The sequence below is a fragment of the Stegostoma tigrinum genome, chromosome 29, assembly GCF_030684315.1.
Source record: "Stegostoma tigrinum isolate sSteTig4 chromosome 29, sSteTig4.hap1, whole genome shotgun sequence".
Lineage (NCBI taxonomy): Eukaryota > Metazoa > Chordata > Chondrichthyes > Orectolobiformes > Stegostomatidae > Stegostoma > Stegostoma tigrinum.
In genome coordinates this window covers 37,608,142-37,623,749 of record NC_081382.1, presented here as the reverse complement: position 1 = coordinate 37,623,749, position 15,608 = coordinate 37,608,142, and the positions used below count along the sequence as shown (strand labels likewise).

The following is a 15,608-nucleotide window of genomic DNA, read 5'->3' as shown; positions in this document are numbered from 1 at the left end:
ATCACAAACACTATAACATTGTGGCCGAAACTACTTCCCTCTGTTTTCAATATAGGTTTTTGGAAAGCAGGTTAACACAGTTTCAAAACATGTTATTCAACTGGGAGCACAGGAAATTTGAACCGTTGCATCCATTTATTATATCTTTTTCTCTCTAACTAAGAGCTATTTAAAGTTAAACTCTGCATTGATCTCTAAAAACCTTTAATTAAATGACACAAATGACAAGCAATTGGCTCTTTGTATCCATTTTCTCTTTGGATAATCAACAAAATGATGTATTTAAGGTGAAGCATGCTTGGGAATAATGAAAAAAAGAGGATATTGAGAGAAGATCAGATGAAGGAGCGTTTTAGGAGGCTCATGTGAAGCACAAACACCGATGTAGAGTTGCTGTACTGCTTTCATACTATAAGCACATCATAGTAGGTACAGTTATTGACTTGGGTCTATTTGATGTTGAAACACTGACATACAGTACAAATGAAACATTACTGATGAGAAGGCACTGAATGCAAAATGATTTCTCTCAGTTCTCTCCACAGATGCTGCCACAACTGCCGAGATTTTCCAGCAATTTCTGTTTTTTGTTTCAGATTTTCAGCATTCAGAGTTCTTGCGGGTCTTTGGTGCAAATGAACGGCACTAATCCTCGGGGTTCTCTTCAAATTGAACAACTGTTTTGTTTGGAGAATCAGATGTACTACATGAACAACAGACCATAACTCATTCTGAGATATGACACATTTGTTAATATGTGAGGCTACAAGAAAGGCAGGCTCACTTCACTACTGCAGCAGCTTTTGCTTTTCTTCATCCACAGGACACGAGTATCTCTGGCCAGACCAACATTTATCACCAAGAGGTCCGTTAAGAGTCGGCCACTTTCTGTGGGTCTATGGTCACATGTAGGGGCCCCTGATTTCCTTCCCCAATGTGCATTTTTGAGCCATATGGGTTTTTAACAACAATTGACAATATTCACCATTAGACCATTCCAGACTGTTATTGAAGTCAAATTCCATGATCTGCTGTGGTGGCATTTGAACCCATATCCCCAGATCGTTGGCCTGGGATTTGGGATTGCTCGTCCAGTGACAGAATCACTACATTGCCACTTCCCTTTGTTTGTATCCCTTATGCAGAAGCTCATCGTCGTCCCCTTCAGCCGGGAAGTATGCTCAGCAACAAGAAGTCTTTTTTACAATAATGTGGTCATTTTTGTGCTTCCTTGTTCTCAAGAAAAAAAAATCTGCATCTCAGAATATCAAGTTTAGATGATAGAATGAGCAAATGCAGTTTGGTGCTACTTATTCTTCCGCGAGATTATTCTTCTTGCTATCTAGTTTCAATGCATGCCAAAACAGAAAAATGAAAGTTACCACCTCTAATACTGAGAAAATTAGATTTTATCATCCACTGCAGCCTCATCAGTCTCATGTAGCCGTCATGGGGACTACAGGGAGTTCTGGTCACCATATTACAAAAGGGATATTGTAGCCTTGGAAAACATGTAGCACAATGCCAGACTGACACTATGTTTCTCAATAAATTGGAGTTTCAGTTCTAGAGAGCTGAAGAATGGATTAGGGACTCCTAAATCCGCTAACAAAGGTAAATTTCCATTCAAACTCTCAACATTGCGAAAAATCATAGGCAAAAAGAAACAAACTAAGGCCATTAATGTTTCATTATAAGTTGGTGTAGAATAGTTTATCTTTCATTGAGGGTCTAATTTCTACACGTTAATCAATGATTACTTACCTTATAGCTTAGGTATGTGAGGAGCATGGTTTCCAAGAAACTAATCAAGGCCACTGTAACCTGTGGAGATGAGAGTAACAAAACTCAATACAAATGCCACATTTAAGGACTATTTCATTTTTCTTAATTGCACAATATAATTAAAATGATCTACTGTGCATCCACGTGAATGCTTGAGTTAAAGTCAAAGTAGCTTCTGAAGAAGGGTCTAGGCCCAAAACGTCAGCCTTCCTGCTTCTCTGATGCTGCTTGGCCTGCTGTGTTCATCCAGCTCTACACCTTGTTATCTCGTAGTTGCACCCTAGGTCTGTTCCTAGAAGCAATGTTCAGATTTTCTTGCACGTAGCATGCCAGAACGTTTTAAAAATTGCAGTGGAGTCTGTTCAATGCATAATGCTGCACATTGTGTATTTGATTGGGAGCAGTGGTGATGAAGATACTAACTGTCAAGGCTAACAATGTCCTATAATGACCACTTTTACATCAACAATAACAAGTCAGTATTGCATAATCACTGTCATTACTATAACAGAGACGGCAACTTCCACAGAGTTAATGGGAACTGTAGATGCTGGAGAATCCGAGACAACAAAGTGTGGAGCTGGATGAACACAGCAGGCCAAGCAGCATCTTAGGAGCAAACTTCCACAGAGTGCTCACTTGTGCAATTAAATGTGGAAATGAACAAGTTGAGGTATAAGTGACTCCACTCATTGTGAACCTGACTAAGAGACTTAATGGTGGGATCAATGTGAGTGAGTGAAGTTGCGATACTGACACACTGGTTATTCAATGAAAAATACCAGAAGAACTCAGTGCCATTTTGAACATTGCTGCAATATGCCTTTATTTTTATATAAGGGCTCAGACCTCTGAAAAGTTTCAACTGATGATTTACATTTGGGCTGAACCTCTCATTTTATGGCGCTCATATTTGACCCAAGTAGCCTTTCACTGAATTATTATTAAGCACAGTTTAATTAACAGTTTATGTCCCTGTTAAGAGAAATCTGTGATCCCATTACAATCAGTTATTGTCTGCCTCCTCCTTCTGTTGAGAGGCAGACATGCCCTTGGGAAGCAGGAGTTTACAAAACAAGATGACTGCACTGTATGATTCAGACAAACTGCTGCTGCCCAGATCCATTCAGACAAACGGCATTATTCTATGCTAACATTTGATGCCAAATCGCAGCCCTGCATGGAAAAGTGTTTGCAAACAATACATAAGAAGACTCGCAGTAACCTCTGTTCGCTATATTTAGAGGGCGGCTCAGGAGCTTTTGAAGATGAATGCAGAATTTTAGCAAAGCTGCTGATTACATCAAAACCGTCTACCCCCAGAAACCAACCACTTTAGACAAACAGAATAAACACAGTCAAAAGCACGGCTAGAGCCAATGCTCAGACAAAGATGCCTTTCTTTTTTAGTGTAGACAGAAAATGGAGAGAACCTTTTCTTTGACTGTATTTTGTCACTCACCTGAATTCCCCACAGCGACAGTGTCCTGTTGACCCAGAATATGGAACCCCTGTAAACAGCAAAATAACCAAGCACAATTGACTTTACCTTTAAATCCTGAATTACACTCAGCTAGTTATTCAGAAACATTACATTTCACTTTTAAGTGGCTTAATAAACTTTTTAAGTATGTTCTTTGAATGTGAATGTCACTGACAAGATCAGTGTTACTGCTCAATCCTAAATGGCCCTCAGAAGGTGGTGCTGAGCTGCCTTCTTGCACCACTGCAGTGTATAGGCACAGACACATTACAGTGCTGTTAGGGAGAGTTCCAGGATGTTGACCCAGCGAAAGGGAAGGAACAGTAGATCTAGTTCCGAGTCAGAATGGTGTGTGAGTTGGAGGGAAACTTGAAGGTGGTGGTGTTCCCATTCACCTTCAGCCCTGTCCTTTTGGATGGTAGATGTTGCAGCTTTAAGGAGCTGTTCAATGAGCCTCGCTGAGATTATGTGGTGCATTTTATGTGTGTAGGTGGGGGAGGATGTTCATTTTACAGGGAGCCTCCAAATCTGAATCAGTTGGTGTTTTAGGACTAAAACTAAAGTTACACTGAAATCCTTACAAATGTGGAGCAAACTGAATTATTTAGCCCAGTTGCTGCACATGTATTTTATCTTTCCTCCCAGAATGAGGCAAAATAACTCGTTGTATTTAGGATCAGGAAAACAATCTGAAGTCTTGGCTTTTGGTGTGTGAGGGCAAAGAAAAGTAACAGCTAATCCCTTTGCCACTCTGTTGCCGCCTGAGCTATCTACACCAAGAGGTAGCAATAGTCATTAACTTAAGGAAAGAAGTTCGGAGAAGGTTTACCAGATTAATAATTACACTCAGTGGATTGTCTTATGAGGAAAGGCTGGACCTGTATCCTTTAGATTACAGAAGAGTAAGAGGTGACTTCATTGATACATATAAGCTCCTTTGTGGACTTGACTGAATGCATGTTGGAAGGATGTTTGATAACCAAGGCCTAGGAATCATTGTTTAAATAATAAAGGGTTGTCCACTTAAGACAGAGATGAGCAATTTTTTTTCTGTTTAGAGGTTTGCAGGTCTTTTTAATTCCTTTCCTCAAAAAGCAGTGGATGCAGAATGTTTAAGTATTTTAAAGGCAGAGGTAGATAGATTCTTGATTACCAAGGGGACGAAAGACTGTCAGGGGATATGTAGGAACGTTGAGTCATGGTTAAAATAGGATCAAACCTTTATCTTATTGAATGGAGGAGTAGGCTTGAAGGGCTGAATGGCCTACTCTTGCTCTTTATTTATGTTTCTCTACATTGTGCAGTCCTGCACTTTCTTCTGAACTTGTTTGTAGGAATGATTCATTTTCAACTGCAATTTGTTTAGTTCTGCCATTCGCTTCCTTTCATCTTGATCTATATCCCATAAATATTCCTTCAGGATGTTCTCATGCCTTGGAATATGATCAATTCAACCTTGAAACTGTTTTGTTATGATACTCTCTCATTCTTTTCTCCCGCATCATTGTCAGAACTTCCTCATTAATCCTGTGTTCTCTCCATCTGACCTGCCTCATCCTTCCCCGGAACATTTCCCAACATTTTAGACTTTGGATATCCGCATTTCTCAAGCTTCAAGTTCCAACAAGACACTACAACTTGTTCATTCCTATGCTGAACAATGCTTCATGTTTGGAGAAGCATTCTTTTCATTCCCACACTAAAAAGTGTACTAAACAATTTTTTTGCACAGTGTATATAATTTGTGGGCCTCCTCCCATTGTGATACATATTTATAAGAGAATGTGGATTGCTCTTTATTTATGTTTCTTCCAGCTTGAGCTTCGCTTCGTTGGAACACTGTAACAAGCCTGCATTGATTTTGTTTCCAATTTCCAACCTGCCCTCACTTTCGCCTGGACTATCTCTGACTCCTATCTTCCTTCCTCGAATTCCCTGTTTCCATCTCTGAGGATAGACTGGCCACTAATATCCACTATAAACCCACTGACTCCCACAGCTATGTGGACTGTACATCCTTGTACCCTGTTTCTTGCAAAGACTCCATCCCACTAGTTCCTCCATCTCTGTCGCATACGTTCCAATGAGGCCAACTTTGACAAGGGAGCCTCCAATATGTCCACCTTCTTCCTCAACCCAGGATTCCCCAGCTCCATTGTCAACAGGGCCCTCAATCAGATCCTACCCATCTCCCGCACTTCCGCCCTCACCCTTCTCTTCCCTCCCACAACAGCTATAGGGTTCCCCTTATCCTCACCTACCATCCCACCAGCATCCACATCAGAAGATCATCAGACACCATTTCTGGCACCTCAAGCAAGACGCCATCACCAGATACATAATCCCCTCCCCTCCCTTGTCCACGGTCACAGGGACCGTTCCCCCGGGACATATTTCCCTCACTCCCAACACCTCCCCACAGCCCTACGGCACCTTCCCCTGTAACCTGCAAAAGTGTAACACCTGCCCATTTACCTCCTCTCTCCCTGGTATACATACCTTCCAGGTGAAACAGCACTTTACCTACACTTCCCACAATCTAGTCTACTGTATTCGCTGCTCACAGTGTGGTCTCCTTTACTTTGGGGAAACAAAGCGTATGCCAGATGACCACTTCACAGAACATCTATGTTCTGCTCACAAGAAGGACCCTGCACTTCCAGCTGCCTGCCACTTTAACACACCACCCTGTCCCCTGGTCAACATCTCTGTCTCAGGCTTGCTGCAGTGTTCCATCAAATCTCAATGCAAGCTGGAAGAACAACATCTCATTTTCCATTTGGGGACTCTGCAGCCCTCTGGACTCAATATCGAGTTCAATAATTTTGATGCCTAAACTCTCCCATGTCCTAAAGCCCAAACCCACACACCAAGCCATGTTATGACATAGCCTGCCATGACACACTACCCATTGTGCAGTGGATGGCTATATGCGCAACAGCCATCCACCTGTCTGATCCGATCATTACCATCTCTTTTGTCTTTCCAACCGCTCTTCTCTCTGTTTGGACTTTACCCTTTAACCTATCATTTGCTCCTTAACCCCTTCCCTATGCTATCTTCTGCATATAAACCGACATTTTCCCAGCTACCATTAGTTCAGAGGAAGTGTCACAGGACCTGAAATGTTAACTCAGATTTTTCTTACCAGACTTGCTGAGCTTTTCCAGCAACTTACGTTTTTGCTCCTGATTTAGAACATCTGCAGTTCTTCGCGTTTTTATTTGATAAGCATACTAAGTTTTCCGTGGTTATAAGATGTCACTGGAGATTAAGCCTCCTAGGCTTTCCATATCAGAAATGTGCCAGCTGATTTTAAGGTTTACCAACCCAAAAGAAAACTTATTCAAGCTCTGACTGAGTTATAACCCCACTGCGAAGCGGCTTCTAGGGATACCCATTTTCTGAAGAAGTGTCCCAACCCGAAATGTCAGCTTTCCTGCTCCTCTGATGCTGCCTGGCCTGCTGTGTTCCTCCAGCTCCACATTGTGTTATCTCTGACTCCAGCATCTGCAGTTCTTACTATCTCTGGCTCAAGCTCAATTAGCTCAATTCTTCACAGAAGCACTTACCAATCGATTATGTCACTAGATGATGTGTTTAAATAATTCTTCTTTGTACATCCCCAGCTAAGAAAACATTCATAGAGAGACAGAAAACAATGTCAGTCAATCATAAAAGTATATGGACATAGTCTTCAATGCAATTAAAGGTTCCAAACTATTGTACAACGAACAAGTAGCATGGACAAATTAAAAAGGGACAACTTAATATGCAGCTGGGTTGATTGGTTTTCAAGAATCTTTTGAAACTGAAGTGATACATACTTAAGTTATGTAATGCCTACAGTGTGGAAGCAGGCCATTCGGTCCACTCAGAACCACACCCCTACCCTATCTCAGTAACCCTGCATTCCCCATGGCTAACTCACCCAACGTGCACACCCCTGAACACTATAGGTTAATTTCCCAAAGCCAATCCACCCTAATCTGCACATCTTTGGAGTGTGGGAGGAAACTGGAGCACCTGGAGGAAACCCACGCAAACACAGGGAGAATGTGCAAACTAAAAACTGCAGGCAGAGGATGGAGTTGAACCCGGGTCCCTGGTGCTGTGAAGCAGCAGTGCTCACCACTGAGCCACCGTGCCACCCCAGGGCAAAGTTCATCATAGAATGAACTGAGAAGGCCATTCTGCCCACTGTGTCAAACTAGTCTTACTCACTTGCTGTTTGCCCCCAGCCTTTCATTTTTTTTCCTTTCAAATATATACCCAATTCCTTTGATGAGATTTATTGCTGAATTTTTCTCCCTTACTTTTCTGGTTAATCTACACCAGATTTTAACAACTTGCTGTTTAAAATAAATCACCCTTCTGATTGTTTTGACCCGCTTGAAAGGTATTTTGCTCTACAAGGGAGATTGGTTCGAATCCCACAATGGCAGATGGTGGAATTTTAATTCAGTTAAAAAATATGGAATTAACAGTCTAATGATGACCATGAATCTATTGTTGACTGTTGGAAAAACCCATCTGGTTCACTGTTGTCCTTTAGGGAGAGAAACTACCATCCTTATCTGGTTTGGTCGACTTGTGTCTCCAGACCCACTGCAATATGGTTGACTCTTAACTGCCTTTTGGGATGGGCAATAAATGCTGGACTAGCCAGCAATGCCCTCATCCTGTGAATAAATAAAATATCTCCACATGACTTTTTCTCCTCCAAGGAGGATAATCCCAGCTCTCCTCGCCTCTTTCAAAAGAGAAGTCCCTCAATCTTCATAACATCCTGGGAACTAGAGTAGGATAATGGGTCAGCACAACACCGTGGGCCGAAGGGCCTGTACAGTGCTGCATTGTTCTATGTTCTAACTCTTCTCTGCATCTTCACAAGGCTTTGATATCTCTCCCTAAAGTGTGATGCCCAGAGTCAGTCATAAAGGTCCAGGTAAGGTACAACTTATGACCTATGTAAGGGTTTTAGGAAGAGAATTTGAGGAGGGAGTAGTGCTAATAGCTCTGTCACCGGTACAAGGGTTGATGGGAGAAAATGGTGGTCAGTCTGTTCCTCATTATCTTGTCTATGGTGGGACCTTTTGCATGCAAATTTGCTGCCACCTTTCTTTCATGACATTAGTGACTACACCTCAAAAGGCATTTTCCTTATAAGTGAAACTGCTGTGAAAGCAGATTACAAACATGGACTTCTCCATGGAGCAGTTGGTTATATCCTACATACATGCCACAGGCAGTAACCCAGACAAGTACACAGCGTACAATGGAGACATGGTGCCAAAAATGGCGATTCCAAGTCCTGCCACTGAGCACAACACTTCCTACTCCATGGGGTGGATTGGACATAGGGGCTATATGCATACATGGCCCGAGGTGGCTGTTGGCCATTAAATGATCATCTGTCTCAGATAAAATGGGATTTTGGCATCCGTTTGATATGGAACCTGACTTGTGCAAAGAGCCATGCTGATATTTGTACATTTTCTTCAATATCCAGGATATCTCCTTGAAATGGGACAGCACCCTTTTAGATCTCAACCTAGGGCATCCTTAGGGAAGGGAAGGTGCCTTTTGGGAAAGGTAAGGTAGTCCTTTGGGGACGTTTGTCTTTGTTCAAGATTGTTAAAAGTAGACGTGTGCTACCTCGATTGAAAATCCACCCTGCACGGCCAGGTTTTTTTTCCCCAGGCAGGGTTTGTGGGAACCAGTGAACATTCTGTCTTTGTACTCCTGGCCTGGGAGCAAACATCAGGACCTGGGATTGGTGAGCCTCTACTCAACAAAAGACAACTACTTCGTAAAGAAGATGGGATCACACAGTAAGATGCAACGTCTTTTGGAGGGGGGGGAAGGGGGGTCGTTGGAATGTTGAGCCAGGAATGAATTGCTGAGGAAAGTGTCAGGTGGAGCAGAGATTGATGGTCAGCAGGAATTCAGACAGCCCAACGACAACAATCAGATGACACTGTGACAGACGGTCAGTGCAGAGAGCATGAGATAACAGAGTGACAGGAGCAATACAGTGCCCAGATGTTCCTATTACCATGGTGATAGCACAGCAGCCAGACTGCGCAGTGATAGCTGGCTGATGAAGTGATGGTAGAAAGTTGGCAAAAGCAGGAGACACGTGGAGTACAGGACAGTCGGGCACTTGGAGAACTGCATGGCATTAGGAGTCACTGGCAGAACAGAACAACAAATATGGGAACTAGCTGTGACAAGGGGAAGGGGATGATGGTGAGTGGGAGAGCTGGTAACTGTTGGAGAATGCTTGCTCATGAGATGATAACAAGTTGCCATGTGGATGACAGTGATGGTAGCCAAAGGAGTGGTTTTCAAACTGAAAGACAGTGGTACACTAGTGAGAACTGGCCAAGTGTGTCGTGGCATTTTGTACAAACGTGAGAACATTCTATGTTTCATCTTAAACAACTTAAAAACAATCTTGAAACTAGACAAAACAAGCTAATGACCGAACGGAGTGCTGTGAGTACAACAGGATTTACAATTGGCCCGGTCATCAGATCATAAGGCTATGAGCGCACAGACAGACCATGGCTTCCCACTCACCCAGTAAATTGCAGTTTACTTTGCATTTTGCTCTAATCCATTGGCTTTCAATGATATATCAGTTCAATGCAATGCGTGGAACCAATTTAGAGCCATGATTAGTCAGCAGTAGTTGAGTTGACCATAGTTTGAGATGTGTCATTATGAAATGTGAATCATTCAAGCATTTGATCCTTCTTTAGCTTGATGTATGCACTGTGTTGCAAACCTCCCTAGTGAGCCTGCAACTGTAGTAAATGAAAGTAAAAGTGATGGTTATGAGCAATGAATTCAGCTACAAAAAGTGGGCATGCTTCGGAATTAGCTGTTTCGCTGAAGTGTGCTGCGATTCTGAAAAGATTATGATCACTGGAGCAAAGCAATGTTAGTCGTTGCATCACAAAATCTGATCCAGGTTCAAATTTCAGCCTTTGGTGACTATGTGTGTGGAGGTTGCATGATCTCCCTGTGTCTGTGTGGGTTTCCTCCAGGTGCTCTGGTTTCCTCCCACAGTCCAAAAATACGCAGGTTAGGTGTTCTAAAGAAGGGTCACTCGACCCGAAACATTAAGTCTGATTTCTCCCCGCAGATGCAGACAGACCTGCTGAGCTTTTCCAGTAATTTCTGTTTTGTTGTTGCAGCTTTGGTGGATTGGCCATGCTAAATTATCTAGTGTCCAGGATTAGCCACCGTAAACGCAAGGTTATGGAGATAGGGTAGAGGACTGAGGCTGGGTGGGATGCACTTTGGAGGGTTAATGCAGGTTTGATGGGCTGAATGGCCTCTTTCTCAACTGCACACTACCCCAGCACACTGTTTACTCCAATTAGCAACATACAAATTGATGCTATTGAAACCTTGCTCCTGCTCTCAGTGCACAGAAAAGAACTGAGACTTAGTGTCTACACATTGCTAAAGACTGTTATTATAAATGCAAATCAAGCTGGATAATGGCTAGAAATCTTGATCCCTGCCTGTAACACATAAAGTTCAATAATGTCAGAAACTGTGCTCTGTGACGCAGAAAGTAATGTTTAATGTCTGCTGGAACAAAGTAGATCATGAGGAAAATGTGAAAGGTATTTCTTAAAGTATATTAATGCAGCTCTCATGCCAATCAACTAAAAAGGAAACTGGGAAAGCAGGCATAACGACAGTAAATTATTCTTCCTCACAATTAATCATTACAGTTAACCGTTCTTGTTTTCAACTGCACTCATAGCAGGTCCTTGCTGTGATTGTGAAAATTCAGCAATTTAAATCCATATAGAATAGTAAACAGGCCATTTGGCCCAATTGGTCCATGCTAGTGATGGTGAAAGGTTTTTTTTTGTTTGGAGGCTTCAACCAGCGGTGTTCCCAGGGATCAGGGATGAGTCCACTTTTGTTGTAATTTATATAAACGATTTAGATGAGAATGTAGACAACATGGTGAGTAAGTTGGTGGTACAGTGGACGGTAAAGAAGGTTATCTAAGATTACAAAGAGGTCTTGATCAATTGCGTCAGAGGGCTCAAGGATGGCAGATGGAGTTCAACTCGAATAAATACAAGATATTGCATTTTGGTAAAACAAACAAGATGGAGCTTATACAATTAAAAACAGAGAGACCTGGGGTTCAGGTACATAATTCTTTGAAGTTTGCTTCACAAATAGTTAGGGCAGTAAAGAAGGCATTTATGACACTCGTGATCAGAGATAATGGGAACTGCAGAGGCTGGAGAATCCAAGACAACAAAGTGTGAAGCTGGATGAACACAGCAGGCCAAGCAGCATCTTAGGAGCACAAAAGCTGACGTTTCGGGCCTAGACACAATTGCCTTTTTTGCTCAGATTTTGAGTCTAGGAGTTGGGGCGTCATGTTGAGGTTGTACAAGCCATTGATGAAGCCTCTCTTGGAATATTTATCCAGTTCTGGTCGCCCTGTTGTAGGAGGGATATTTTAAGCTGGAGAGGGTTCAGAAAAGACTTATCAGGATGTTGTCAGGAATAGACAGTTTGAGTTATAAGGAGAGGCTGGATAGGCTGGGACATTTTTCACTTGAGGGTAGGAGGTTGTGGGGTGACTTTATAGAGGTTTAAAAAACCATAAGGGGTATAAATAAGGTGAGCGGCAAGTGTCTTTTGTCTAGTCAGAAGCCACGTGACCCCAGGCTACAGTCCAATATGTTTATTTGAAATCATAAGCTTTCGGAGCACTGCTCTTTTGTCGGTCAAGACTTCACCTGACGAAGGAGCAACACACCGAACTCTTGAGTTTCAAGTAAACCTGTTGGGACTATAACCTGATGCCTTGTGACTTCTGACTTTGTCCACCTCTGTCCAACATCAGCACCTCCACATCATCTTTGCCCTAATGTGGGGGAGTTCAAGGGTAGGGGGGATATTTTTAAAGTGAGAAGTGACAGATATAAAAAGACACGGGGGCAATTTTTTTTACACAGAGTGTGGTTTGTGTGTGGAATGAACTTGCAGGGGAGGTGGTAGATGTGGGTACGATGACAATGTTTAAAAGACATTTAGATCAATACATGAATACGAAATGTCTGGAAGGAAATGGACCAAGCGCAGGTGGGACTAGTTTAGTTTGGGATTATGGTCAGCGTGGACCAGTTTGACCAAAGGGCTTGTTTCTGTGCTGTATGACTCAATGACTAACATTACGCTCGACTCAGGAACTTTTCTTATTTAATACCATCAGTTTACCCATCTATTTTGTTCTCCTTCATATTTGCATCTAATCTCCCCCTGAATGTGAATATAGCTGGTCGTCCTAACTCAACGTTTCCTGCTTCCTTTGTTGATAGTCGATCAGGTTAATGCTGAAGGGAATCTGAGATATAGGATGTATGCAGGAAAGCCCTAGCAAATCCAACACATCACAACACAGTGGCACAGCAGTTAGCACCGCTGCCTCACAGCACCAAGGTCCTGGGTTCAATTCCTGCCTCAGGCAATTGTCTGTGTGGAGTTTGCACATTCTCCCTGTGTCTGCGTGGGTTTTCTCCCACAGTCCAAAGATGTGCAGGTTAGGTGGATTGGCCATGGGAGATTGCCCCAAAGTGTAGAGGGATGTGTCGGTTAATTGAGACATCCATGAAAAATGCAGGATTGCCAGGGGGTGGGTTTGGTTGGGATGCTTGTTGGAGGGTCGGTATGGGCCAAATGGCCCTGTTCCACACTGTAGGGATTCTATGATCATTAGGAGCTAGAGGCACATAATGGCTAGAGGCACTTTGCTTGAGTTGCAAAGTACTCTGAGTAACATTTGAACCGGTTTGATGCCTTTGAAGATCGACAGAAGTCCATAACCAAACCAGGTCCTAGCCTGGCAGGTAGTGCCTAACTATCTGCCTCTCAGCATGAGCTTACATGCTAGGAGCAGCCAGTTAAGAAATTTGGATGCTACCCATCAAAGGACAGAGAATGACTCTTACAGTCGTTGTGGCTGACATGTGGGACAGGTGAGATGCTCTGCTGGCACCATAAGGAATGGCAGGGGTGGTGAGGATCATAAGGACTCACTCACTTCACAGGACAGTTGCCAGCTGCAGGGATGGCCCATCGATCCCTGGCTGGTGGTGGGGTCAAAATAGGGGGACTTGGCTGGGTCTTTGGCTCAGCTGGCCGGTTGGAGGATCCCCAGCAACATCCTAAATTTGTCTACCAATGGACACTTCTGGATGTAAATTGGCTGCTCCCCAGTGCGGGGTGGATTGCAAGCAGAGATGGATTGGAGATGAGGACTGAGCATCTTTCAACCCATTCCTCTCCCGTTGGTCCTGCTGTGAAAGCTGCCTCTGTGGGCGTGTGAGTATGAGTAAGTGTGAGATTGTGACAGTGTGTGAGTGTGAGCGTGTGTGACAGCTCGGAAACAGCCAGCTCGGAATCTACAAGTGGATGACAAGAGTTTCTCCAGGCATTTAAGAAAGAAAAGGTTGAGTAAAGTGAGTGTCACTTGTCTGGAGAGTGCAAATCAGGAGTTAACAGTAATAAAAAAGGAAATAGCAGTTAATATAAACAAACAGTTTGCTTCTGTCCTCACGATACAGGATGCTGAACACATTCCAATAATAGCTATAAATCAGGAAGTAGAAGGGAGAACTAAACTTGGCAAATTCAATCACAAGGAATCTTGATTGGCTCTAAGCCAGATTTCTGTATAATGGGAGCAAACATCAAGTAATTTAATACATTAGATTCAGTGCTTGGGTCAGACAAATGAGGCACAACACTGATGATTAAAAACAACACTGAGATAGGGCACTTCGTCAATTGCACCTAGTTATTGTTAATGAATGGGTTGCGCAAACAGTCCATTCATCCCGATTGCCCTGTGGTCCGTTATTTATGCCTTGTTTGTTAAATCTTTTTCATTTACCCATTTCACAGAATGGAACGAGCAGTGATTCACTTTCAGCAGAGCTCCATTTTCTTAATCCTTGAAAGTTGCCACCCAGGTTGACAGGGCTGTTAAGAACATAGAACATAGAACAGTACAGCACAGAACAGGCCCTTCAGCCCACAATGTTGTGCCGACCATTGATCCTCATGTATGCACCCTTAAATTTCTGTGACCATATGCATGTCCAGCAGTCTCTTAAATGTCCCCAATGACCTTGCTTCCACAACTGCTGCTGGCAACGCATTCCATGCTCTCACAACTCTCTGTGTAAAGAACCCGCCTCTGACATCCCCTCTATACTTTCCTCCAACCAGCTTAAAACTATGACCCCTCGTGTTAGCCTTTTCTGCCCTGGGAAATAGTCTCTGGCTATCAACTCTATCTCTGCCTCTCGTATCTGAGGTCAGATATAATGAGACGCGCAGTGACCTCCGCACCCTTACATCGTGGGTTCGATTCTCCGATGGGTCCTACCTTCTGCTGTTGTCTTCATGGATGTGAGATCGAGAAATTGCCTGAAATCCATTAGCCTTCAACATCAAGTGGGGAATCAGCAAAGCGGATGGGAGGATGGGGCATCATCTGTTGCCCCAATTCCACCTCCAGTTACCCCATTCCCCCTCAGATATCCTCATTTTCCCTCAGTTATCCCGTCTCCCCCCCGACCCCGGTACACTAATTCCCCCTCGGATACACCCATTGCCCTCTGCTTACCCTCATTTCTCCTCAATATCTCCATTCCTCATCAGTTACCCCCACGTTCCTGCAATTGCCCCATTCCCCTTCCGTTACCCTATTCCCCGCTTACCCCCACACCCTCTGTTATCCCCATACCCCTTCAGTTACCCCCATAGCCCCTCAGTTACACCCACTACTCCGCAATTATCCCATTCCGCCCCAGTTACCCCCACTCTCCCTCAGTTACCCCACTCTCCCTCAGTTACCCCATTCCCCCTCAGTTACCCCCACTCTCCCTCAGTTACCCCCACAACCCCTCAGTTACCCCATTTCTGCCAGACGTACAGTGTTTTAGCTTTTATTAATAGAGGGATCGAGTTACGGAACCATGAGGTTATGCTGCAGCTGTACAAAACTCTGGTGCGGCTGCACTTGGAGTATTGTGTACAGTTCTGGTCACCGCATTATAAGAAGGATGTGGAAGCTTTGGAAAGGGTGCAGAGGAGATTTACCAGGATGTTGCCTGGTATGGAGGGAAGGTCTTACGAGGAAAGGCTGAGGGACTTGAGACTGTTTTCGTTAGAGAGAAGAAGGTTGAGAGGTGACTTAATTGAAACATACAAGATAATCAGAGGGTTAGATAGGGTGGATAGGGAGAGTCTTTTTCCGAGGATGGTGACGGTGAACATGAGG

The 15,608-nt window shown here is 43.5% G+C and overlaps 1 protein-coding gene across 6 annotated transcripts in view; it reads right to left on the bottom strand.

Moving 5' to 3' along the window:
- kcnt1b (potassium sodium-activated channel subfamily T member 1b) overlaps window positions 1–15,608 on the bottom strand; it is a 406,769-nt gene that overhangs the window by 155,698 nt on the left and 235,463 nt on the right. For 5 of the 6 annotated variants that reach the window (XM_048559135.2, XM_048559137.2, XM_048559136.2 and 2 more), the window contains 3 exons: window positions 6,841–6,897; window positions 3,248–3,296; window positions 1,765–1,824 (listed from right to left, as the gene is read on the bottom strand). In XM_048559135.2, the coding sequence (XP_048415092.1) occupies window positions 1,765–1,824; window positions 3,248–3,296; window positions 6,841–6,897 (166 nt within the window). Of the gene's footprint in view, window positions 1–1,764; window positions 1,825–3,247; window positions 3,297–6,840; window positions 6,898–15,608 lie in introns of those variants that run through there. The other variant, XM_059638252.1, reaches the window with a different exon arrangement.